Here is a 27,263-nt window from a genome sequence, read left to right as displayed (position 1 = left end):
TGCATGCATGTAAACACTTGTGCAATCTACATGCATACAGCACTAATGCACTCTATTGGAGCCATCTGTTCCATGTTAAATATTTCTCAAACTTTGGATGTAAATGGACTCATTTCTCCCATCCCCCCCCCCGACTCTGTTGTGGTCCAATCCCGCACTTCGGCCTTCAGATGCAACCTTGCCTTTTTACGTACTCTCTGTACTGGAGGTTTGGGACTCCCTGTTGAAGTCCCATCGCCTTTCTTCATATGTAGGTCTAATGTCTCCTGTGCTTGGGAACCCAAACTTTCTTCCTGGCCTACACTGTAATAAGCTTCTTATATGGACTATGGGCTCCATTTCCCCGATTCATGAAGCCTTAGACGCCTCTAGCTTGCACCCATTTACCAACCTCTTGAAAGGCTCTGATCAACGTAAAGTCCACTAGCTTTTCTACTTCCAACGACAGGACTTTTACGTTTCTCTGACTTGTGAAGTGACAATTCACAGAGCTTTGACCTCTTTTGAGGCACTCTGCTTGCACAAGGATGGCCCCTCCTGTCCCATATTGAGCCTCTAGGACCTCCTTTTGGCCTATGAAACACCCAATACTCCTTACTATATGGCTGAATGGGCATGGGACTTGCGATGCACTTTTTGTGCAGATGATATCTCTAAGGCCTTCATCTTCACAAATAAGCTCTCTATATCCAGTAGCCTGCAGGAACACAACTTTAAACCTCTTATCTAAGTGGTACCGATGCCTGGTCAGGTTACATTGCAACTTCCCCTAAGTACCTAAAACTTGCTGGCACTGTCTTTCACATCCGGGAACTCTCCTGCACAACTGGTGGGAATGCCTCTCGTCACTTTATTTTGGACAGCTATCTTTGATCGTTATGAACGTCTTTCTGTTTCTGCAGTTAGCCCCTCCCCCAATCTGGCCCTCCTCACCATCCTTCTAGGCGAGATCTCCTTGGCCAAAAAGAGCCAACTCAATTTCTTTCTAAATGGCTGCTAGGGCAGTTATTCACACCATTGGAAGACTTCTATACCCCCAGTCTTTTGAGGAATGGTTCGAGGAGATAAAGCACCTGAGACGATTGGAGGAACAGCTACCGTACTTAATCGTTACGCCCAGTTTTGTGATGGTGGAATCCTTGGATTTATCATGTCATTACTATCCAATGTAGCAGCCAGTCACCCTCCCTTGACAACTAGGTTGGAGTTTCTACTTAACTGAGCCTTTATTGTAGTATTGTGGGTTCTGTTCCTCGGACTGAGTTCACCTACCCCCTTTGCCTTCTATCCCTGCCCTTTCTCTTCAAGCTCTCGTCTTCTTTCATTGACTTGCTCTTTGTGCTTTAATTTTTTTCCTTTACTTCCTTTCCTCCCTTCCCCCGGCTCTCGCCAACCTCTTTGTGTATGACCACTTCATCCCACATGACCATGGGTTTCTAGTGCTTGACCGTTCGCTTGATAATGCTATGGTTAACTTTTGTGTCTGCTGGGAAAGGGATTGGATTATTGTCTGCTACCTTGTATCTTTTTTTACTCTATTCTCTAATTCCTTTGTAATGTCTTCTTTTGAATTTATAAACAAATATAATCTTTTAAAAAAACTATGTACTATCAGAATATTGCACAGTCAGATTGTATAATGTGTGGGTAACTTATTGATCCATATTTGCTCAAGACACTAGGCCATTATCTGACAGGTGTGTTGATTGCTATAATAATGTTACTCCAGCAAAAAAAAAAGGAGTACCAAATTCTGGTGAGTTAGGGCACAAATCATTAACAAATATATTTATGTCTCACAAAATCTGTAAATGTTTATTAGATTTGGATAAGAGTCTATAAATGTTGTTACATAGTTGCATTGTAAAATCTACTGAAGCTGAACTCTGAGGGGAAAAAAAAAAAAAAAATCTGCTCAGTCCCACCCCTGGGCCACCACTCTAATGCATTTCACCCTATGCAGAGTTTAGTTACAGAGGACTAGATAGGGCAAAACACATTAGGGGGCTGACCAAGCTAAGCTGTGCAAGCCTGATTAAAGGAGTTTTTCAGCAAGACAAGCTGTACACGGCTGGATTTTTTTCTACTGTGGAGGTGTAAAAATATCAGGGCAGAATAAATGAAAATACAAAGTCTTTGGTAGATAAGACAACTACCATGTATATATTTCATATATGTATATACATGTTTATCTGGAGTTACATTGTGTGCATTAGTATGGGTCTACTGACCAGTAGACCATCATTTTTTTTTTTTTTCAGTAGCTAAAGCCTCTCTACTACATAGAGTGGTAGGACATACAGATTATTACATAGCACATATTTCGGCTTTTCATAATGCATTTTGTAGTAGCAAATTGTTGCAAACCACTGCACAAAAGAACATATGCATTTCCTCCAAAGTTACAGTTTCACATTACACATTTGTCACGCGACCGCATAGGGAAGCCTATTCATTTCAATTGGCTGCCCTATTCATGACAAAAGTGGTAAGGAAACACGTGCAGCTATTTGAGCTGTGCGCAAAAACAAAAAAAACAACAACACGCGTCTTGCTTACAGCATTTGGGGTGCCATTAACAAAGAATGAATACATGATTTACTTAATCCACATACTTGGAAAAAAATGTATGCGGCTCATCTGAAGAAGCAACTTGTTTTCCATCTGTACTATCCAACGTCAGTAAATGTGAACATGGACTTCACCTCCTGAATTGCATAATTGGCTCTCTGGTAAGATAAAATGCTCTACAACAGAACAATTACTTTTCCTACATTGATTATACACTTCAGGGCATGAGGTTGTCGAATCCACCAACTGCCACGCTCATTACTAAAGCGAAGCAGTCTCTTGGATATGCAATTTATCTTACATGATTTAAAATACAACAGGAAGCATGATCATCCTTGCTCAATGGAGAATAAGATCACACTGTGCGTGCATAGGGTTAGGTGGGCTCATCTCACTAGCATCCACCATCACAGAAATATCAGTTGAGTGGGTTTCAGTGATGGCAGGGGAGGTTTACTGTATGGAAATCAAATCTTTTTTTATAGTAACCTGCACATTGTTGCATTTTAAAATGTAATTTTCAGACTGCATTGTCATGGGTCTGCCAGCTGTGCGTGGTTTAAACCCAGCCAATGAAGGTGATGGCTTCAGCATCAACAAAGACCAGGGCTGAGGACAGGTACTCCTTACATTTTGCCATTGTGAAAAGTTAAGACTCTGCTTAGCAGTTCTGCTTCTGCAGCCCTTTGGCTCATCATACCTTTTCAGCCCTTGGTGTTAAGAAAGTGCCTGCAAGGATTAGTAATGTGTACCAGGTGTCCCGTTTCAATGCCCATGTATGTGGGGGCTTTAAACCAAGTTAGAAAATGTTTCTTTGGCAGAACAGACAGAGGGGAATTTATCAAAACTGGAGCAGACAAAATCTGGAGCAGTTGCCCAGGGCAACCAATCAGCTTCTCTCTTCAGTGTGTTTAGTTAGGATTTGAAAATAAAAGCGAAGCCGATTGGTTGCAGTGCACAGCTGCTGCAGATTTCAGTTTTGATAAATTCCCCTCAGTGTGTTTGACAGATCCACATTGTGTTCCTTTGCAGACGCATACACAGGAACAGGGCTAGTGATTGATGCTATTGCATTTTAACAATAAGCTTTTGGCCAGAACTCATCAGAACACTCAGATCTGGGACCAGATTCATGCACATAAACCTTCATCAAAACTCAATGTAAAATAACTACTAAAAGGGTTTATACAGATGCAAGCTGCTCTGAACACACTCGGAGTGACACCTTGTAGTTTATTTTTAAAGCGTCATCAGCAATGCTTTAAAGAACATTAAAATCTACAAATGCAAAATAGCATGATAGACACAAATGCACACCCTAGTTATCCAAAATGAATGGTCTTTGCTGTATACCCTGAGGACTAATTTTGATGTTTGCAAAATAAAGTGTGTATCCTTGCCTTGAATCCTGTACCAAAATGTGGCATACTTTTCTTCCATTGAGTAATTAAACCTTAGATGAAGTTATTTTGGATTTAGTAAGAGGTTGTGAGCATATTGGATAATCATGGAATAGTAAAGAGATAATTCCAGTTCAAAGCAAAGATTATGTGGAGAGGTTTACATGAACTAATCATGCAAAGCATGATATATTTCGCCAGGTTCAAATTACGAATGCAGATTTAATTTGCAATTTATTAACAGCAAATTAGTTTAAAGGCTGAATTACTCATGTGTTTGATCATGTTAGCTCCCATGAAAGAAAATAATGTCTACTCAAGCACAGTATAAAAGGCAGTTGGAATTTATTATTGACATGTAGCGTACTGTGGACATATTTAATGCAATTTTCTGTTTAAATTTGAAATGGATGTACAATATATTTACATAACACAATCATCATCACAGCACATATACAGTAAATCTCATTAGAGAAAAAAAAAATTTGCTATTAAGGACGAGGTTATTCTGACAAAATACTAAAGCTGGGTATAGATAGATATTATTTCGTATGGATATTATTTCTTATGAATGTACGTACACAAAATCTTATCAGAACATCCGATAAGACTTCATGAATGTCGTTTGAAATTTCGTTTGAGTTTAACATTTAAATTTTGGAATGAATGGAGTCTCCCAAATTAAAACCACATTCACGGTTCGATTTTGGTTGCTTGAGAAAAAAAATTTCATCCAGCTCCTTCGATTTTTTTTATCAATACATTTGATTTGACCCCATTAACTAGTAGAAAACCAAAATTAACATTCTGAAAACTACCATTTTTCAAACAAACTTCTACCCTTGTATGCAAGCTTAAATGCAATTCGCTTTTCTGGGAAATGCTTAACCTCCCTGGCGGTATTTTCAGTACAATTTTCAGTACCAATAGCGGTAACCCCCGAGCCACACTCGGGATTGCACAGAAAAGTGTCATTTACCTTGTCCCTGCGAGCCCGCGGTGTCCTCTGCTGTACGAAAGCCGGCTGATGCCGGCATCTGAGTTTTGGTTTAGTTTTCGGGCGTCACAGCAGGGGGTGGAGCCGGCGGAAAATTCAAAAGGGAAAACATGACATTTACACAGAATACACACAATACAATGTAATCTGCTAGGATTACATTTATGTATTAAACTATTTCACTTCAATGTTGTCCCTAGAGCTTTGTCCAGTGCCCTGCCTGCACTTTTACTGTTCTTTCTGCCTGGAAACGTGAGAACGTCCATGGCATCCAAAAAGCGTCCCTTTAGGTCAAAAGCGGTTTTAGACCAGGTAGAAAACAGCGATAGTGAATTAGAATCACTTGCAGAATTGAGCGATAGCGATTCGTTGGGAAATTCGTCATCAGACACTGAAAATGACTTTCCCAACGAATCGCTATCGCTCAATTCTGCAAGTGATTCTAATTGACTATCCCTGCTTTCTATCTGGTCTAAAATCGCTTTTGACCTAACACAGCGACGATTCTGCGACCAAGCTCATGATGGTACTCATCACTGGTACTCTATTGACTGTGGTACGGATCAGGCAGCGCCCCCAGAATTCCCATTTACTGGACCATTTTTTATATTACTACATTATAATTTTTTATAATTATTTATAATATTATAATTTCTTTATAATTATTTATAATTTAATTTTGTGTTTCAAACTTTCATACCCGGGATGTCTACTGGACTCTTGTTTGGACAGATTTAGGTGAGTTATTCCTAAGATTTACTAAGAATTACGGGCCTACAATATAAAACCACAAATTTCCATGAAAACAATGTATCGCTTTGGAATGCTAAAATCCTGAATAATCAGATCGCCAGGGAGGTTAAGGAGCTCACCTGCAAAATAACATAAAAAAGGCAGCTATAGAGAAGGGGGTTGTTTCATCCCAGGGAAGGGGCTGCTGTTGCTAGGCAGCATATGTGGTCCAAAATCAATCTGCAGTAGACATGACTACTTCTACTTATGGATGCAAATCTAACAAGGATGTAATAGTTATTTATATATTTGTCTGATTACTGCTCTACTAATGTCGGCCTTAGTCCGTGCCCCGTCGCATTAAGAATGCAGGGTTTCATTTGTATGCACCGCAGCATGCACTACTTATTACAGATTCCTAGCAAGTACAGTGCAGACATATAAAAAGCAGCACTGGCTGGAAAGCACATGGGAGGCATAAACGCAGAATATTTCAAGTAAAGAGCTGCAGGCCAAGCTTGTGCCTTTAATGGAATAATTTATTTGCAGTTATTAAACCACGCATATATCTTTTCTCTTTGAAATTCAAACCAAAGCAACAACAGCTGATCAATGCATATTTTAGTAAGGTAATTATTTCCCCAGTCCGTAGAAACATGCATGCTACACAAGCTGACTTTTGTGCGTTTACGCTTTGAGAATCAGATGACCTTGCAGTGCGGTATGTTCAAATTTTTGCATTGGGGCTACATTCACACAAGCACTCCTGCGTTTAGGTTATTTAAACCAGGGATAGACAAATAACCGTGGAATTCAGGAACCAGTGTGTCAAATCCAGGGGCCAGCAGGTTTTAGTCTTTTCATAAACCAGCTCCAATGACAACAACTAGAGAAAACCCTCAAAAGTTGGATGTCAGCTGTGATTTTGGTGGCACATAGCCACCTGGTTCCTGGGATGTGTCCGGCCCTTTTTTAAACACAGGAGAAATTGTCTGGGAATTCTAAACTACTTTTTTGTTTGTCAGATCAAGTCCTCTTCTGTTCAGATGTACCTGGGTTTAGCTGCATTTACACACATTTACATGCCCCTCATCCAATCACAGAAAGTCTTGTGTTCAATGTAATGGAACACAAGACTTTTTATTCTTTGCCTACCTTATTTCTATTTTCTCCACCAGTCTTCTGACTGGAGAGTGGCCATTTTAACTAAGGCGGGTTACTAGATCTCCCTTTACGACCTGGAACTCTGGCACATGTGACTAGGGCATGTGACCATGCACATCATCTCAGGGGAGGAAAGTGTCTTTCCCTGAGATCTTATGAGATTACAGATGAGATTTCCCGGCATTGCTTTGCTGATGTAACTTTCCCAGGATGCAATGCTTGGGCACGATTACATCATTTGTGCCAAAAAGGACCAGGAAGTAAGTTAACTATTTGTAAGTAAATCAAAAACATGTTTGTTTAACTAATGAATGTGATATGATTTTATATCAGCATGCAGAGCTGTATGAAGATGTGATTTTTAGTAAAAGGAGGTAAAGGTCCACTTTAAGTTGATCAGAGGCCTTGTTTACAAGTGTGCCTCCAAAATATAGAGGCTTCCCAGGTACACATAAATTGATCAGAGGACTGTTTGAACACCCCGATGTTCCAGAAAGAGTCACTTCAAAATTGGATGTGAACTCAAATAACATTTAATCAAAACTTAGAACATATAACATTATAACATATCTTATAAGGAATTTTAAGCAGTACCCTGAAAAAGTCCACCTTTTGTTTTCAAGTCTTCCTGAAAATAGCAGTGTCTTGGCACTTCTATTTTGTAGCCTCAAAACTGTATATCTGCAGCATAAGAAGATCTAGGGCAGGGGTGCCCATAAGGTCGATCACTGGTAGATCGCGATGAACATAACTGTATGCAGAGGGGATCCGAGGAGAAGTGAAGGAGCCGCTGCGGACGATGGCGGGGGGGTATGGGTTGAAGGACGGAGCCGTTGTCACTTAACTAAGGCCGAGCGGTGAGGGGAGGGAGTGAGGGAGAGAGAGAGACGCTCGGCCAGGATCTGACAGCCGGCGCCTCTCTCCCCTCACCGCTCGGCCTTAGTTCTGTGACAGCGGCTGAAGTGCTTCTTTGACTTCTCCTCGGATCGGATCCCCCGCTGCCTCTGCCCGGGAGATCCAGGGTTGGAAGCCTCTTTGCTTCCCATTCATTTAGAACAGAGGCTGCAGAAAAAGAGATTGAGGACTTGTCCTCAATTTCTTTTTCTATTTTAAAAGGGAAATATCAGGAGGCTGTTTAGACCCCTAATATTTCCCCAAAGCCCCCCAAGAATTAAAAAAAAAAAATTTAAATAATAAAAAAAACCCTGGAGGCAGGACGCTGGGTGACATCACACGCGTGTTGGGGGGACGTTTTTTTCTTGCCTCGGGCGCAAAAGGTGCTGGCTATGGCTATGCTCCTACGGTGCTCGTGCGGCTGCCGGCTGAATGTATCAGACGCAGCAGATGGAAAGGGGCAGGACACCTCTCGCCATGTGCAATGTCAGCCACACGAGCACCGCGGGAGGACAGGACGCCGGGCCTCTAGGACGCACTGGAATGTAAGCCAGCCGACTCCCTGCATTCAGGGGCAGGAGGGGGTGTGGGGTTGTATTGAAGTCAATGGCACCGAAGCCATGCACCCCGCCCGCAGTGTGATCGTCCGCACACGGAACGCAGGTACATTAGTTCCTGTATTCCGGTCCAGTGTGATCTGCAAAAATAGTGCTTGCAGCATTTTTGCGGATCGCACTGGACTGGAACGCAGGCACTAATGTGCCTGGGTTCCAGGTGCAAGCGATTGCATTGTGGGCGAGGGGCCTGGCTGCGGTGCCATTGACTTCAATGCACTGCCACACCTCCTCCCGCAGCTGAATGCAGGTGTTTTTTCATTGGTAGATCTCATTGAGCTCGTCATTTGAAAAGTAGATCTCCAGAAGAAAAAAAATGGGTGCCCCTGATCTAGGGTATTGGTGCCTCTGTTAGTCTCATGACATTTGTAGAGAGATTTTGTCACTACTGTGATGCTCTCTGTTCTCCTTGTTGGGGAGAAAGCTGTACCCAAGGATCTGCAGTGCAAAGATCTCTCTGCTTTATCCATTCTGTGGACCTGTGCTTTCAGCACCTTTTCTGCTCCTTTTTTCCCCCCTCCATTTGTCAGATCATCGGGGTACAGCTCTGATGAGAGGAAGCAAAGCCCTGCCTCTATCCAAGATGGCAGCCTCCACACAAAAACACAGTGCAAAAGAAGGCATAAGTCAGTAATAGGTTAAAATTTATTTAGACTTTTGCGAACAAATGTTGGAAAACCCCTCTTTATGTTTGCGATGTGTTCCTACTCACGCAGCATCTGTAAAAATCATTTTTAAAATGTTTTTAGATATTTCTGTGCAGGAGGCCTTTGCAAGCATCTCTCTCAATTTCAAAGTTTAAAAGAGAACTCTGTCTGTTCCCAGAGAAAGACTAGGGATAGACTGAGCTTCCCCGCATACAATGTTTTGGACTTTGTTAGGACAGACCGTGTTCAAATCTAGTTGAGAACTGATGAGATCTGCCAGAGGGAAATTCAGCATAAAGAAAACATTTTCTTTCAGAACTGAGCATGTAATATGCAAGCAGCAATTTTGTTAAAGTTATGCTATATAAATAAAAACATGTAGCAACTATAAAAAAGGTGTAACCCCAAGTTGTTTGTAAAAGTGGAAATACACTTTAAAAGATCTGCTGCAGGGAGCCTACAGGCAAGACTGGTAATTAGTCCTTTTTGGGCACAACTTGTACAGTACAGGTCCTCCTTTAACAGCAAGTATCTAAATGTAACCCACTGATTATGTAAAAAAATTAATTAAGATTTTAACATTTCAATCTGTATTTACAAAAGCAGCCTAAAAGGTTATAAATACAGACAGCTCTGTAGCTAAACATGCCTGTGAAAGAAAATTAGTGTCTTGACTCCCAAGACAAAAAAGTACAACAGTATTTTTGTCATGGACATAGGGAAGACGAGTGAACATTCATGTAACAGCCGTTTCCTAAATCAGAGAGAAAACATCAAACTGTTTTTTTGTGCCAACAAATTTCTTAATTTAGAACTAGCAATGATCTATACTACTTACTACGATCTACACAAAATAAACCTATATGCATGGGTTTTACTACAGTGGAAATGCTACCATAACTTGGAGAAAAACATGCTTCCCCTTCAGTCTTATCCAGTCCCTCATGGTGCGTTAAAATGCGTCGCATTAAAGTGACACTAAACTTAGGAGTTAAAGGAGAATTATGAGGTGAGTGCTTTTCACTCACCTCATTATTCTAGCCGACCTGTGACAATGAGACTGTCACAGGTCGGCTTAGTAGATCGGGGAGTGAACACATACCGGCGTTCGCTCACCTCTCGATCCTGTCACGGCTCTCCGACAGGGGAGGGGCTAGATTCCCCCTGCTCCGATCCGCCAGCGCTGACTGGCGGAACGGACAGGGGAGGGGGCGGGTACAGCTGGCTCTGCCTCTAGATAGGCAGAGCCAGCTGTCAGTCATGCAGCTGGGTGGATCCAGACAATTGTCGGGATCCGCTTCAGCTGCGGCGTCTCAGTATACCGCGAGCAGCAGCTCGCGGTATACTGCGGCGTCTCAGGATGTAGCTCGCGGTATACTGAGCCTAGGGTGACGGGAGGACGCTTGTTTGTGTCCTCCCGTTACCCTAAGGAGAACTATGGGGAAAAGCCTTAACCCCATAGTTCTCCTTTAAATCTTAGAAATGCATTTAAGTACCTTAACGATTACCAAAAATGTAGCTCATTTGTGTATCACTCAGCTGTACATCCTCAAATCACCTCTGAATTCATGGTGACATTGTCCTTTTTGGAGGGTGGCTACTTTTGTTCACCATGTTCCCTGTGTGTGCTGTAAAGTAGTCACCGCTCCAAGCTTACTGTGATGGATTATAATCTCACTACAAATTAGTAAAACTAAATATGAGATTGTCGTCCATCACGGGAGCGAGCTTGGAGTGGTGACTACTTTACAACACACACAGGGACCATAGGGAACAAAAGTAGCCACCCTCCAGAAGGAAGGACAGTGTCAGCACCAATTCAGAGATGATTTGAGGATCTACAGCCGAGTGATACACAAATAAGATACATATTTGTTAATAGTTAGGGTACTTGCATTTTTAAGATTTGACTCCTGAGTTTAGTGTCATTTTAAGGCAAACCATTCATCAGAATAGCCTGCCAAAACGGTACAACAGACCAACAACTCTACAAAACTCTTCTTTTTTTTTCACCACAGCGCTGTTGTGCCTTGGCTGCTACTGTACAATGCATGTCACAGCTATTAGCAATGAAGGTCACCACAATACCTAGATCCATCCGATGACACAGCTTGCGATAACTCATGGTAAAAGTCATGTTTAAACAGAAGATACTGCGAAGCAATAGTCTGAATGGCACCACGTGAAATTACTCCTGCTAGCAGCATTATTTGCGAAATTTGCACCAGGATTTTACAAAAGGTACAGCATGCTCACAAGCACGCAGCGAACCATTGCTGTTTAGTAGACATTGTCAGAACATTTATAAATCTAAAGCCTGTAATAATAATTAGCTCGTGTTTTAGAAATTATTCTATAAATAATGTCCTTTTCCAGCAAGGCAACGTCCATTCTAAATCATTATAATCAAGTTTTAGAAATGTTTTAAAAGAAATCTAAATATAGCACTAATCACATCATCGTGTTCTTTTCCTTTGAAAGGTCAATTTACAAGTGACATTTCCAAATGGGAATGAACTTCTGAGTTTATTTCTGCAATGCAAAAATTAGGTCACATTTGATCTATTCCACAAAACAAAGCCCTACGCCAATAAGTGAAGCTAATGTATAAAGCTAACAAAGCCAAAAAAGAATGAACATGAAAGAATCTATTTACAAGCTCTCCCCTCTCCCTACCCACCAGTTTCAGTTGTGATGACTGGTCCCCCGAAGCCGCTCTTCTTACCGATATAATAGTCACATCAACACCTCTGACGTACAATACAGGATCAGTGGCCACCACTGGTCCTGCATTGTATGTGAGGGCACAGAGTCCAACCACATTACAGCACTGGAAAGTGAATGATTATGAAAGAAGTGTTACTCCAAATCCCAACAATGGTAATAGTTTGTTGTCAAAGTCTTCAATCGGTGCGTCATAGAAAGCTTTTTCAGTCCCCGCAGCACCTCTGCCAGCCCCCCACAGCCAGTGGCTTATGCAGGGCATAGCACATGCCCTGAGCGCCACTTGAAGGGAGGGCACCGCTCCATAAGTCACGGAAAGTTCGCTGACCCACACAGACAGCTGACTTTCTCTCTCCACCTCTATCCCATACACATCTCCTCGCCTGGCTCTTAGCAACCAGGGACCCTCTGGCTGACATCCTGCCAATCACCCGGCAACCAATTACATCACTGGTTGCCAGGAACCGAGCAAGATGCTGGCCAGAGCATCCAAGGTTGCCAAGAGCCAGGTGGGGAGAGGTGCAACGGCCAAACACACGTCCCCGCCAGGCTTTTAGTAACCAGAGCGGGCAAGGAGATGTGTATGCGGGTGACACCAGCCAGGATGTCTCAGTTTGCTAAGAGCCTGGCAGGGAGAGGTGTTTGCCCCATACACATCTGTCCACCCAGCTCTTAGCAAACTAAGATGCTCTGGCTGGCATCCCGCCCAGCTCCTGACTATCAGTGATGTCACCAGTTGCTGGGTAGGACGATGGGGGCACAATTTACAGTAGATATGCCTCAAAGCCCAACTAAGCGAAAGATATGCATTGCTAAGGTGCTGGTTGTCAGACTGCAGGGCCAGGAAAGAAGCCAACGCTGACCATACAGTGCTGGAATTTCTTGCTGACTGTTAAAATCTTAGGCCCCATTCACACTGAGCGATTTATCGTGCGGATTATCGCGGATATTTACCGCGCGATATCGCTCTCCAATGCATGGCAATGGGGCTCTGTCCTTCGCTGTCGCGGGTCGTGCGTCGCTACAGCAGCACCCTTTTTGGAGCGGATTTTGCCGCGATTCTAGTTTGCTCAATGCAACCATTTGCGTGATATCACGCAAAATGCAAATCGCGCGACAAACACGCGTTTTGCGAATTGCTCAGTGTGAATGGGGCCTAAAGCAGTGTGTGGCCCTGTCAGCGAACCTGTGTTCAACAAAAGTCAGTTTTTCATTCCCATCTGAACAGTGACTACAGCCAATAAGCTGCAGTCACTGTTTGAACAATTTGTAACTGAATGTGGTAATTCTCACAGTGGTGGGTTTGCTGGTGTCAGAATATCCAGATTAGCCTGTAGGCTGCCCAAAGGTCTGCCCCAAAGAAACTAGAAAGATGAGACATTTTTTGAATGGGAACACAAAGAGTGAGGTTTTCTCAAACCTGACTGCAAATGTGGAACTACACAAGAAATCAAGACCTACTTTATGTAGACTCATTTCCCAGGACTGAGGGCTCCAGGAGCACATCAAAACTATTATATACTTAAAAGTTTCACTTTACGACCTGGAACTCTGGCACATGTGACTAGGGCATGTGACCATGCACATCATCTCAGGGGAGGAAAGTGTCTTTCCCTGAGATCGTATGAGATTACAGATGAGATACCAATGCTGACAAAATTTGAAAATCACTGACCTGCAACAAAGAAAGCAGCAAGTGAAGTTACAATAATGATGCGTACATTTGCCCTTGAGCAGTCACTTAAAATATTGAAACCGAAAGATCAGTATGGCATTCAGGCCACTAGCATTTTTCCAAAGGAGATGTCAGAAATGGCAGCCTCCATACAGGTTTCCTTTAAGACATGACACATTTTTACCAGTGGGCCCATTGATCAGCATGCCATTCTTAGCTGCCCCTTCCAACGGTTTTCATTTTTGGCCTAGACTGTGTGTTGTTAGCACTTAGCCAAGTCTGAGCAACATAACCAAGTAATACATCATCCACACTATGCTTTCATTGACTATAATGTAAATAATGATTGTAAAGGGAATGTAAACTGGTTAAACATTATAAACAACAACAAAAAACTAACCCCAAACCTATACATTTTGACTTTAAAAAATACAGCACAATACACAAAATACAGTAAATATGATATGACAAAAAGCTTGGGTAGTACCTGTACTATTTAAAAATCCTAATAACTATTAATGCAGCTACGACTACCAATAGAGCAAGACTTTCCTGCTATCAAGAATTGTTGTTTAGATCTGTAATATAGGTGCAAATATTTAACAAAACAAAAACAAACAAAAAAAACCTGCAGCAATAGGAAAAGCAAAACAACTTGGATTTTCATCCCACATAAATGTAAATCATGTGTTCTGTTTGCCAAAATAACCATGACTCAACTCCAATAGTATGTACTCCTTATCTCAGAATAGAATGCAAGAAGCTCTGTGCAAGGTGGTATCAAATTAGAAAGTTGAAATACATGCTATATTTAGTGTTCCATTTTATTATATTTATATTGCAAACACTATAGATTCCTCCTACTTTGATGAAAAAAAAAACAGCTGCTTAAGAAAAGTGCAGTGTTGTAGAAGCGCTATTGCCCAGATGTCAAGGCTGACAACAGTGCACTAATAAAATATTTACACACATTATCTTTGGTATTCAGTTTTTTCTTCCTTTCAAAAATGTTAAGAATACCATCACAGGATTACTGATGAAGGAACTCTTCTTCCAAGGAGTAGGCAAATCAGGTTTACAAGCAGAAATCTTTTTTCTCTTTGCTACTGGACTGTAAACTACTCTGCTGCAGTACAACTTAGGAAATGCTAAAAAAAAAATACAAAAAGCTAATTCGCCAGCCAATCACAAAAAAGGTTCATGTAATTAACAAGCATTACTGTGACAGAGGCAGTAATTTAGGCTTGCTATTAAAATGCGACATTGGCTATGAGATCAAACAAGACACACACAAACTAAGGCTACGTGAATAAGGAAAATTCCTAGGTTACATAATACTCATAAAAGAAATTCAAGTCCATGTCAAGGAAATGGCTTCATGAGTAGTAGGATAATGGAAGTGTTCTGAACATTCTATCACGATAACAATAAAACACAGATACAGTTAGAACTGGCCAAGTCAAGTTGGCCATACACTAATACGGGGTGGACAAATAATATGGAAATCCGTCTGTCCAATTCAGGAGCCAGCTGATTTTTTTTTGTTAAGGAGCCAGCTCTATTGACAGCAATTAGAGAAAACCTCAAAACTTAGTCATATCTTTTCACACTCCTGACGGAAAAAAAAGTCCAAACTGATTTGGAAGTGGGTGCTGCAGTAAATGCGGATAGCGCCGCATAGAGATCAGTAAATTAAGAGACCACTGGCACTCCAAGTTCAAGCATGTCAAACCTCCTTTAATTGACATCTTGGAGGTCTCACAATGTATAGCGACGTTTTGGAACCCAACCCGGTTCCTTCCTCAGGCTGAAAAACAGTCACCATTTGTTTGCCTTAGGAAGGAATCGGGTTGGGTTTCGAAACATCGCTATAGATTAGGAGACTTCTAAGATGTCAATAAAGGAGCTTTGACATGCTTGAACTTGGGAGTGCCAGTGGTCTCTTCAAAATCAGACCATCTGTAACTTTTAAGGAATATTGGCTACCCGGCTCCAGGAATTTGTCTGGCCCTGCACTAATAGATATTTGTCCTTCAGCCTGCAGGCTAAACAAAACAACAAAAAAACTCGGATGGACAAATCTCCTGCTGTGAATATTGCATTCTCACAGCCACTGCCCTTCGCTGTCAGAATTCATGAACAGTGACTGCAGCTTATTTACTGCAGTCACTGTTCACCCAAAAATTGAGTAATGAACTTTGTAGAGCTTGCAGGACCATAGATGGTTAGTAATTTCTAGCAGTGTTATATGTAATGCCAAGATCACAAACATGGAAATAGCATATGCAATTTCTACACCAGCCTTCAAATCATTCCAATAAGTATTTTTATTCATCTGTTCTAAAACAGATAAATGATGCCTACAAGAGGCCCAGCAAAATGTGTGTAAAGAAACGTAAGCCACGATTCCTTCAGCTTTATCAGGTATGCAAGTAAATTGCTGTAGTATCTCAATCACAAGGGAACAGAGCCTTCCAAGTGCAACAACCAAATTCATTACCGTCGGACAAGCAAGGTAACAGCAGAGACAGCTCATAAATAATGCCTTTCCGGCCGGGTGTAACAACGGGGCACTTTTGATTGCTAGGAAATTTGCACATTCATGAAAACAATGTTTGTATGAAGTGTTAATATTTATACTTTTTCTTTTCTATGTTGATAACATTTTCACATACATATCTTACAACAAAAAGGAAAAAAAACACGAAAATGACTTGTTTTTGTGGGAGAAAGATATCGGTTCAGCCAAGTCTGTTTCCCCCAAAAAGGAGAATGGAGCCTCCTAAATTGCCCTTACTTTCCTGGCTTTGGGATAATAGGCATGCACACTTTATAGCGCTTTCCTTGTTTTAATCGTTTTTTTCCACTAGCACAGAATAATTTGGTCAAAGCTGTGAATAAATCGGTTCTAACAGTATGGAACATGTGTTGGCATTTCACCCTCCAGCCTTGGTTCATCCAGGCAAGTGTATAGATTACGCCTTACGGTTACTGCATAATGGTATGTTCACTTAGAAGTTGGGAGCGAGTGCACAGGGTCTGTTAGATGACTGAAAACACTGCTTGTCTATACACTGATTAGCCATAACATTATTACCACCTGCCTAATGTTGAGAAGGTCCTCCTTTTGCCGCCAAAACAACCCTGACCCATTAAGGCATGGACTCTGACACGGAGGGAGGACCCTACCCACACCGACTCGCTAACCGGAGCAGGTTCCTCCGGAGGAGGACGCTTACTTCAGGCTGATAAAACACTCCTGCGAAACAATTTTTGCAGTGTGCAATACCACAGCCTGCCACTTTGGACTCACCCAAAGTTATCTTACTGAACACACACACATGCACGCAGATATAAAACTTACATACAATCTGGTGCACTCTAAGGGCTATGTAGCAGCCAAGTCATTAACACACACTGCTGTGATTCCTCAAGCTATCCTACAAGCTAGAATCCCTGTGTTACCACTTTCCCACTACTCACACACCCACCAGACACGACTCACGGTAGTCTGCCACCACCTGCAATTTGTCCCCTTCTTTGCTAGGAAACCACACACACAGATCATGTTTGGCAGATCTGCTAACATACACACACTGACAATAACCTGCATACAATCTGCAAACACACAATGCAATTTCATACCGGTTAAAAGTGAGCTTATAACCGAACATACAGACACTAGTAACTATGACCAATCCCTAGGAGGATGAATTTGTGGTTTAGTACACAGAAGGACACTTATTTTCTTATACACTGCTTGCCTAGGGATATTAAACTATAAAACTATATAGTTTAATATCCCTAGGCAAGCAGTGTATAAGAAAATATGTACAAAAGTAAAAAGAAAGAATAACATACAAAAAGAAAAAGGTTGGCTACTGACAAAATAAAATAGGAGAAAAACACAAAAACATTACCGTTGGGCAGTATTGTTTGTCCTGCTGGAGGGAGAACGCCAGAAACCTGTAAATGCCGTGTTCTTAGAGACACTCTCCCAGACGAATACCCCCATCATTCTTTCAGCTCCCCAATTTATTGGGATCTGGGTGTAGGACAGGCTCTAGCCCTTTGACCAATAATTTCAGGAGGTGTGACCCTACCTGCTTGGAGGGGAGGTTCTGCTCTCTGAAGTGGCCATAGGTTATTTGGGCCCACCGGTTCTTATGCCTGGATCGGGAGTGGGATTTCCATTCCTAGCCAGGGGGGAGCCAGAATATACAGATATCTTGTCCCCTGCTGTGGTCTGTAGTCGCAGGGTCCAGAAATGTGACCATGTACCTCACAGGGAACCATTCAGCAGTTAGGTGTGAATTAGGCCTGAGTTACCTATTCAGATTTCAATGGTGATATCTGTCTTCCCATGTACAACAGATTATAACATCTCTGGTGACATCTGTTCCCTCTATAAAGTGATATCAACTCTTATTAAATTCCCTCTGTACAGACTGCACTAGACCTCTGCAGGTATGTTGTGGTATTTGGCAGCAAGCTGTCAGTAGCAGATCCTTTAAGTCCTGTAAGCTGTGAGGTGGGACCTCCATGGATGGGATTTGTTTTTCCAGCACATCCCACAGATGCCCAACTGGATTGAGATCTAGAGAATTTGGAGGCCAATTCAACACCTCAAATTCATTGTTGTGCACCGCAAACCATTCTTAAACCATTCTTGCAGTGTGGTGGGGCACATAACCCTACTGAAAGAGGCCACTGCTATCAGAGAATACCGTTTCCATGAAGGGGTGTACTTGGTCAGCAACAATGTTTAAGTAACATCACGTGTAAGTAACATCACATGAATGGCAAGACCCCACGCTTTCCAGCAGAAGATTGCCCAAAGCATAACACTGCCTCTGCCGACTTGCCTTCTTCCCATAGCGCATCTTAGTGCTATCTCTTCCCCAGCGACACCCACACACTCAGCCATCCACATCAGACCAGGCCACTGTCTTCCATTGCTCCTTGGTCTAGTTCTGATGCTCACGTACCAATTGTAGGCACTTTTGGCAGTGTACACAGGTCAGCAAGGGCACCCTGACAGTCTGTGGCTACGCAGCCCCATAGGCAACAAATAAATGAAGCCTTGTGTGTTCAGACACGTTTCGATCGGAACCAGCATTAACTTTTTCAGCAATTTGAGCTACAGTAATTCTTCTATTTGATCAGACTACTCGGGCCAGCCTTCGCTCCCCACGTGCATCAATGAGCCTTGGCCACCCATGACCCTGTGTCACCGGTTTTCCTTCCTTGGACCACATGTCCTGACCACTGCAGACCAAGAACATCCCACAAGAGCTGTAGTTTTGGAGGTACTCTGAGCCAGTTGTCTGGCCACCACAATAGAGGGTGTTATATTAATTACCTGTAGTGGTCAGGTGAGCTCTACTGAAAGTAACAAGAGCCCTTACAGACGGCACTGTTGATTGACCAGCCCAGACTAAACATAAGTCTCCTAAGCACCTCCTGTAGTTACCATGTGATAAGAGCTTCAGAATGTGGTCTCTGGGAACACAGATTGGGTATTCAGTGCACCCCAGATGATGTTGTGATAAACTAACTAAATATTCCACAGCCCAGGAAAGGGGATACAAAATATTAACTCCCTGGTAGAGTCTTCGTGTCTTTTACCACCTGCTGGTACTGCAACGCCTCATGAAACACTATGTTACACATATGGTGGAACCATCCACATATCAAACCCCTGAGGAACAAGATTTTTTTTTTAATATACATCGCCAAATCAAAAAGGGACAAACATATCCCAAACAATACTCCCCAGTTAGGACTACTGACTATGCTGTCTGGACCTATGGTTTCCAAAACCTTGCTGAAGTTCTACATTGTAGTTATGCACTCTAATTCCTTGGTACTGGAGGTCCCCCAAATTAAGGAAAGGGTCACTGAGGTATGCCTTCTAATCAGAATGGAAAATATGAATGCCTATCTCTGATACTCAATAATCATATACTGCATTGTAAAGCCTCTGGGATCTCTTTATGGATACTCTGGCATTTAAAGCCCTCTCATAATCTGACTCTGGTGGGCTCTCATATACCTAGACTCCACCGGAGCCATAAAAAGGTTATTGCCACAGGGCCTCCACACCATGCACATTCCCCACCCTCCATCTTATTCCCCTACCCCCTTATCCCTCCTTCTTCCCCATCTCCTTTTGGTTATCTTGCCTACCTACTTAGCCCTGTTTTCAACAGTGCCAGCTGACTTCTTTACTTGATGTTATTTCAGGACTGGTTCAAATGTTTACCAGAAAGCTTTAATTGAATTAATCTAGAACACTGATATGCTTATAAAAGGTTGACTGATTTTTGTACACAGTCTCTATTTTTGCCATTTATAATAAAGCAAAAACATAATAATGACTAAGGGGTAATAAACTATTTGTTTTTACACTATAATTACATTAAAACAATATACATGTAGATGATTAAAAAAGAATGACATTTTTAGTTCTGGGTCTTCCCTACTTCTCCTGTCCAATGCATCATTCAATAATATGTAGCCAAGGATCCTAATTTGCAATGGTTCCCAAATGTAAACTTATCTAGTTGGTGGACAACAGGTCACATGATGACAGCCCTGAGGACACTGGGAGGAGTGAAGTTGATCTAGTGAACCCTGCTGGTGCTGTTTCTTTAAGCACAAATTGGTGCAAAAAAAAAAACCTGCATGTGTTAAGCCCATCATATACAATGCATATACATGGACATGTCAAAAAGTCAGTTTTCTGTTATATTTGGCCATTACAATTCACAGACAAATGTTCACCTCACACATTCCACAGTAGAAACCGTCTCATGACTGAGCGCAGCAAAAGCTGCAGTGATCATATTATCACATTTACCATCGTTATGATGGAGGAAAGAAAGGAATCGTTTTTGAAGATTTGCGACATGCAAAGTACCTACGTGCAAGAAAGGTAAATGTGAAAATATCCCTTCGTGTAACTATCCTATATTGTACATATTCTGTTAATGAAAGTAGCATGCACCAATCTTCTTTATTGCATGTGTGATGCTCAAATCACCTAAACACAACCATGCAACAAAAAAAAAAAGGCAAAAATGAAAAAGAAAGATTTGGAATAAGAGGAAGGCCTATTGTAGGTTACACACATTACCCAAGGGCATATACTCAAGTAATGCATGTTCCAGTGAAACAAATCTTGCTAGAATCATTTATCACACTGTAGCAGTTATAGCTCAGATGATGTAAACACACTTGCTGCTGTACATAAACCTATACAGGCTGCATACAGATAAAAACTGATTCTGGCCCTATGACATAGCAAAATTACTAGAATGCCAGCACACGGCTGTAAGATGGGTTGCAGTAGAGAGAGAGAGAGAGAGAGAGAGATATATATAGAGAGAGAGAGAGAGAGATCTACCTATCTATATCTATATATATTCACATACATACATAATAGATATATATATATATATACACACACACACACACACACACACACATATATATTATATATACTTACACATACAATCACACACACATGCGTTTACATAGAGCAGCATGGGTCAGTGTTTTTCATGTTATATGAAAACCAACTAACATGAAAATACAACGCAATGATGGCCTACAAAGCACATACATAGAAGGATGTGAAAACTTGGAATTCTGTTGCTGGCAATGGGAACACAACCTGTTCTCAGAAGAGCACATGCAGAACTGTCCAGCAAGGAGCAGAGAGCTCTCCATGGTACTGATACTAACGGGCACAGATCTCATATCAGATAAATACTATGCTAATTATTAAAGCCAGAAAATGATGTTGGACACACGTTTTCAAAAGTATGATAATATGAAGCAAGCCATTCCTACCGTGTCATGTGTATTACACTTTTCTTCATTCTCACACACAGTGTGCACGGAGTTTATCAAGGAATCAGTGCTATCCAGCCTAATCCCATTTTCTAGAGGGCAGACTGGCATTTCCTGCTCAGATGTTGGCAGGGAAACCGATTGTATGCCCTGAAGCTTAGTCCTAGGCAAACTGGTGACAGAAACATCCAAGCTTGCAGAAATAGCAGACACATTTCCCATTTGCTTATCAACCAAGATAACATTCTCATAGATGTCAACTGGGGCGACCGTGGGCTCCATCGGTGGATCTTTATTAGGACGCATTGCTCCTTTCAAGGCTACATGAGATTGCTGCACATCCATCAGCTGTTCCACTGGAAGAGCATAGTCTTTCACCAGCACCTCAGGATGCTCAACATCCATCAGCGATTCCGAAGGTACCTCACAAGATGAGAACATCACAAGTGGAACCACGCGGTTAGACAATTCCTTAGCAGCAGTGGCGTCACACTCCTGGCTCTGGATAGCACCAGCCAATAAAGAACTGTGCATGAAACTGCACCTTGCTACTGCTTCCAAAACCCATGACTCCTCCGAAGTCTCACTGGCAGTCTGCGTGATACCGTGCTGTCCATCAGCACTCATACACAGCATCATGCAGTTGGACTCTCATTGATATCCTCAGAGATAATGGGGGGAAAAAGAAAAAAACAATTGCAATCAAAATTCCTTAAAAAACTGGAGTCCTGATTTTACTGAAGAGAGTAAATGCTGCAAATTCATGAGATGAGGCATCGCCTGGATGTCGGCTTAGCTTGGCCAGAAGATATAAACTGCAGAGCTTGCAGACAGAAAATAGCTCAGATATAGGTGATCCGTAGTCTTAAAAAAAGGAAGGAAGATGGGCAACATCTTGCATGTATGGTTTGAGCTTGAAATTTCTCCAGCATCATTCTTCTCTTCATTTCATTAGCATCACCCGCCTCGATTAGCTCTTCTCCAGGGCCTGCTGATGGTCACAAGCAATCTGAGGGAGCTCTGCTTAAAGTTAACTGCATCCTACCTCGGCTAGCTTTTGAAGTCATCAATATTAATAGAGGAGTTAAACCTACCAGATTTGTATTGCAAGCACTAGGCGACCAATGAAAAGAGAGACAGATGGTTACCATGGAAACTGTGCTAGAATGGAGTGTTTGCTGCCTAATGATGAAAGGTTAGGGTGCTGCTACACACACATCTTAAATGAACCCGAACAAGCTTTGTCCCCAGACAAGGATGACAGTAAACAATCATGTAAGAAAAAGATCATCTGTTTATAATCCACTCACCATTCATTAAAAAAACAGCATGCCCTCGGAACAGCATGTATAATAGGCATTCAAACAGCCGTATCAGCAAGGAAACATGGGATAGCTTATGTATTCACAAAAAAACATTTTGGCTCAATAGTCATCCATTTTCAGATGCCTTTCATCTGCGTTCCCCACAATATACATGTAGTGAGTCAAATGCTACACTGCTGTACATGATGCTTGCGCTATATGATCATGTATTTACATCACAGATTTCACAATGGAGATGTGCCTATTGTTCCAGTATATGAGAGTGAAAGAGAAAGAGAGAGCAAAGCGAGAAAGAAAGCAAAAGCGAGAAAGAGAGAGCAAAAGCGAGAAAGAAAGCAAAAGCGAGAAAGAAAGCAAAAGCGAGAAAGAAAGCAAAAGCGAGAAAGAGAGAGCAAAAGCGAGGGCGAGAGGAGAAAAAAGAGAGAGCGAGAGAGAAAAAAGAGAGCTAGAGCGCGAAAGAAAGAGAAAAAAAAAGAGAGCGCGAGCGAGAAAGGGAGAGCAAGCGAGAAAGGGAGAGCAAGCAAGAAAGGGAGAGAGAGAAAAAAAGAGAGCGAGAAAGAGAGAGAGATTTTGTATGTGTATATAATATACAAACACGAGAAGTTTTACAAAATTCCCCATATGCCGCATTTTACGCTTCATTGTATATTAAGTGAACCCTTGCTTCTATTGTTATTCTTTTCATCATTAGCAGTCACACACATTTCAGGAATCACCAACCTTTTACACAGAACTAAGGAAGTAAGATGAGAATCGGTATATATATTTTTTTTTGTGGGTCTCACTGGGTCAGTGAGACCCACAATATGCATAGTCTATATAGCTCTATAAATCAAGCTGAATGGGCCAGACTAGTTTAATAACACTAGGACTTGTCCCAGAAAAATTTGATGAAATGAAACTTACATACATATGCACGTATACACAATTGGTTATATACAAATTACACAGAAGTCTCTGAATTGTGTACACTAGTTGGTCCCTGTAGGTCAGTGGTTCTCAACCTTTCTAGGGCCGGGACCCCTTGGTAACATTTGCCAAGTTGTGGTGACCCCAACGGTAAAATTTAGGGATGACGCAGCTGCTGCGCTAGGAGAGGGCTGAGGAGGACTCTCACCTAGCACAGCAGAAATCACACAGCGACCCCGCAGCTTGAGAACTGCTGGTGTACGCCGTCAGAATAAAAATAAAAAAAAACACCCTAGGAATGCATACCCTAGGAATGCATAGCTAGATTCCTATTGGCTATTTCACTTTGCAATAGCCAATAGCAAACTAGCTATTGCACCCGCCCTCTGCTGCTGTCAATCAGTAGTGGGGACCTGATGGAGAACTTCAGGTCCCCCTCTGCTGATTGGCAGCAGCAGAGGGCGGGTGCAGTAGCTAGTTTGCTATTGGCTATTGCAAAGTGAAATAGCCAATAGGAATCTAGCTATGCATTCCTATGGTGGGTTTTTTTTTTTTTTCCTGACTTACGGCGACCTACGGCCCCCAATGTCAGACAAAAAAGGTTTACTCTGCTCGGGAGAAAGTGTTTCTCTCCCAGGCGGCCAGGAGCCGCTATCTAATAGCAGAAGACTCCCGGGCGACCCCTGGCAAATCGTCATTTGAACCCCGAAGGGGTCCCGACCCACCAGTTGAGGACCGCTGCTGTAGGTGAATTTGGAGATGAAGCAAAATGTTAAAGGAGAATTATGAAAAATGCCCATAATTCAGGCCGACCTGTGACACTGAAATCGGTTGGCTCTATTGATCAGCCCGCTACATGCTGGGTTTTGGGTCACCTGAGGACATTAGTATAGTCTGACGTGACCCTGAAGAGAACGATGGGCTAAAAATGTTGCCCCATTGTTCTCGTAATCATTTGTCATTCTCTTTAATTTCAGTATTGGATATATTAGGTTATGTTTAGCAGTTTATATCCTGCTGGGTAGATTTACTTTTAATCTCTGCGTGGAGAATGGGAAATGGGAGGAAAATGTCTCCAGAGTGAGAGGAGTTTTGATCTAAGACCATTGTCACCAAAACATTTTCCCCTTTGGACAGCCACAGCATATTCAAAGAAAAAGAAGAACTCCGCGATTCAGGTAAGTGTGTGTGTGTGGGGGGGGCGGCAGGATGAGGGTAGGGGGTTTTGACTGACTACCCTCGGCAAAAGCTGCCGGGAGTCTGTTTAAACGGGCCCGATGCCAGTGACATACACTGTATGTCACTGGTCAAAAAATGCAAACAAAAAAAGCCTTTAATTTAAAAGGAGAACTATGAGGTGAGTGATTTCCACTCATCCTCATAGTTAGAGCCGACCTGTGACAAAGAAGCTGTCACAGGTCGGCTCTATAGATGGGGAAGTGAGCAGAAACATGCCGCCGATCTGCTCTCTTCCTGATAGTCTCCCTACAGTGAGCAGTAACTGTCAGTCACCACTCACTGCAGGGATTCCCCCCTCCCATCTCCAATCCTGCAGTGGAGGAACGAATGGGGGAGGGGGCAGACACAGCTGGCTCTGCCTCTAGATACGCAGAGCCTGCTGTCACTCACGCAGCCGGGTGGATCCAGACAGTATTGTTGGGATCCGTCCCGGCTGCGGCTGTCTAGGTATATCGCGGGTAATAGCCCGCTATATACTGAGCTTTGGGTCACGTGAGGAGGTTAGTATATGTCCTCCCATGACCCTAATGAGAATTATGGGGAAAAACACTTAACCCCACAGTTCTCTTTTAAAACCTTATTAGAGTAAACAATTGAACGCTGAACTCTGGGCTACATTATAATTTGTGAATCACTTGGCTGTAGATCCTAAAATCATCTAGCCACTGCTCCAAGCTCTCTCCCGTGATGGACTAACATCTCAATACAAATGAGTAAACTAAACATGAGATTGTAGTCCATCACAGGAGTGAGCTTGGAGCAGTGACTACTTTACAACACACACAGGGACCATGGGGAACAAAAGTAGTCACCTAACAGAAGGAAGGACAGTGTCGGCATGAATTCAGAGATGATTTGAGGATCTACAGCCGAGTGATACACAAATAAGGCCCAGCATTGTTAATAGTTAAGATACTTGAATGCATTCTTAAGATTTAACTCCTGAGTTGTCTCAATTTAATATCCCACTTCCAAATTTCATAAATTTTAAGAAAAGGTTAATCTTACCGAGCAGTTCTGTGAAGTATCCACATTTTGGGCCGATGCACCGTGAGTTTGGTTGAAATCAGACATATTCATTGATTCTTCACTACTGTTACTTTCAGTCAGACATGAAGAAATATGGGTGGAATCTTCAGGGTTGTGAGCAAATTGATTAGATCTTTCCTGTAAAGGTGACCATGTTGTACAAACATTTTTGGTCTCCAACAGGGCAAAGGTACTTTCTGAAGAATGATGTTCAGGGAAATCTCTATGAATGGGCATTCGATGCCTTTCAGTTTCTGGGCTCTCCTTCCATGACTTTTCCGTAGAATTAAGTGGAGAATCAGGCCGTGGAAATGCACTTTCCAGTGACCTAGTCCTTGACAATGCACTCTGACCGGAACTACGCTGAAAACCTGCATTTTCAAGAGATCTTGGTCGTGAGGATGTTTCGTCCAGTGACCACTGCCTGACCGTACTGCTGCCAAGAGAATGGCGTCCAAATTTAATTTCTTGGCAGCCCAAAGGCTTTGCTGTGTTATTTAAAATGGCAGATGCGTTGCTATCAGAAGGGTCCAGAATATACTTAATGAAAAGGCTCCTTTCCAAATCTAGCTCCACTTTGAGATGTCGGATTCTTGCGGCCTGAGCACCATCATTGTCCCACCGAAGTTTAGACAGAACATCTTGAACTTTGCAGTGGCATTCACTATTGAGTGAAGAATTTGATCCATTTTTCTTGTTACTACTACTACTCTTTCCCATATTGCCCTTATTCAGTAATTCATCAACCAACTGTTTCTGTAGTTCCCTGGCTTGTCTTATTGCAGAATCTCTCTCTTTATGTAGAAACATCTGCACCTCTTTTAATTCCTGCTCTCTCCACCTCATCAGCTGCTTTATTTCCTGTTCCCTATCTCTGAACATTGAATCTTTCAGTTGCTGGAGCTCACGGCTTTTCTGCTGCTCCCACCTAGATGTCAAATCATCCACTAACTTGTTCTTTTCTTTTTCAGATGCTTCTTTAGTTTCCTTCAGTTCATAGTTGTACCTTCTCCTGGCTTCCTGCCCTTTTAATTTTTCATGTTCCAGTTCTTTCTTTACCACTTCAAGGTCTCTCTTGAATTCCTCCAGCAGACAGTTTTTTGGGGGTGAAAATCGAGAATTGTTATCGTTTTCATTTAACATGTTTATGAAGAGTCAGGATGGGTGAAGCAGCAGAGATGTTAGAATATGCAATATATAGCTTAGCAGTAGTCACGCAGAGCTTGGAGTTAGCAGGAGAATCTGGGAAAGCAAAAAAAAAAGGGTTTTAAAGGTAATTTTTTGTGAGTGCCTTTTACAACACAATATGAAGTATTATAGAAGCACTGTTCTCCTGACTAAATGGGAACATATGACGTCAGACAGAATGTTGAAGCCAAACCTCAGACAATAAATAAATGCAGACAGTGAAGACAGGGCAAAGTGTCTCTGCAAGCAGATGGCTGACCTAGTTATACTCTCCTTACCAGGGTTCCCCCACCAATCC

The 27,263-nt window shown here is 42.2% G+C and overlaps 1 protein-coding gene across 1 annotated transcript in view; it reads right to left on the bottom strand.

The window, feature by feature from the left end:
- TSPOAP1 (TSPO associated protein 1) overlaps positions 1-26,920 on the bottom strand; it is a 130,468-nt gene extending 103,548 nt beyond the window's left edge. The window contains 2 exon segments of the mRNA XM_018569541.1: positions 8,601-8,651; positions 25,781-26,920. Coding sequence (XP_018425043.1) covers positions 8,601-8,651; positions 25,781-26,920 — 1,191 coding nt within the window.
- Positions 26,921-27,263: the final 343 nt, after the last annotated feature.

Source organism: Nanorana parkeri, unplaced genomic scaffold (assembly GCF_000935625.1).
Source record: "Nanorana parkeri isolate BGI_ZX_2015 unplaced genomic scaffold, ASM93562v1 scaffold1351, whole genome shotgun sequence".
NCBI classification, from domain to species: Eukaryota; Metazoa; Chordata; class Amphibia; order Anura; family Dicroglossidae; genus Nanorana; species Nanorana parkeri.
The sequence above is the reverse complement of the archived record's forward strand: the minus strand, read 5'-3'. Positions and strand labels throughout refer to the sequence as shown.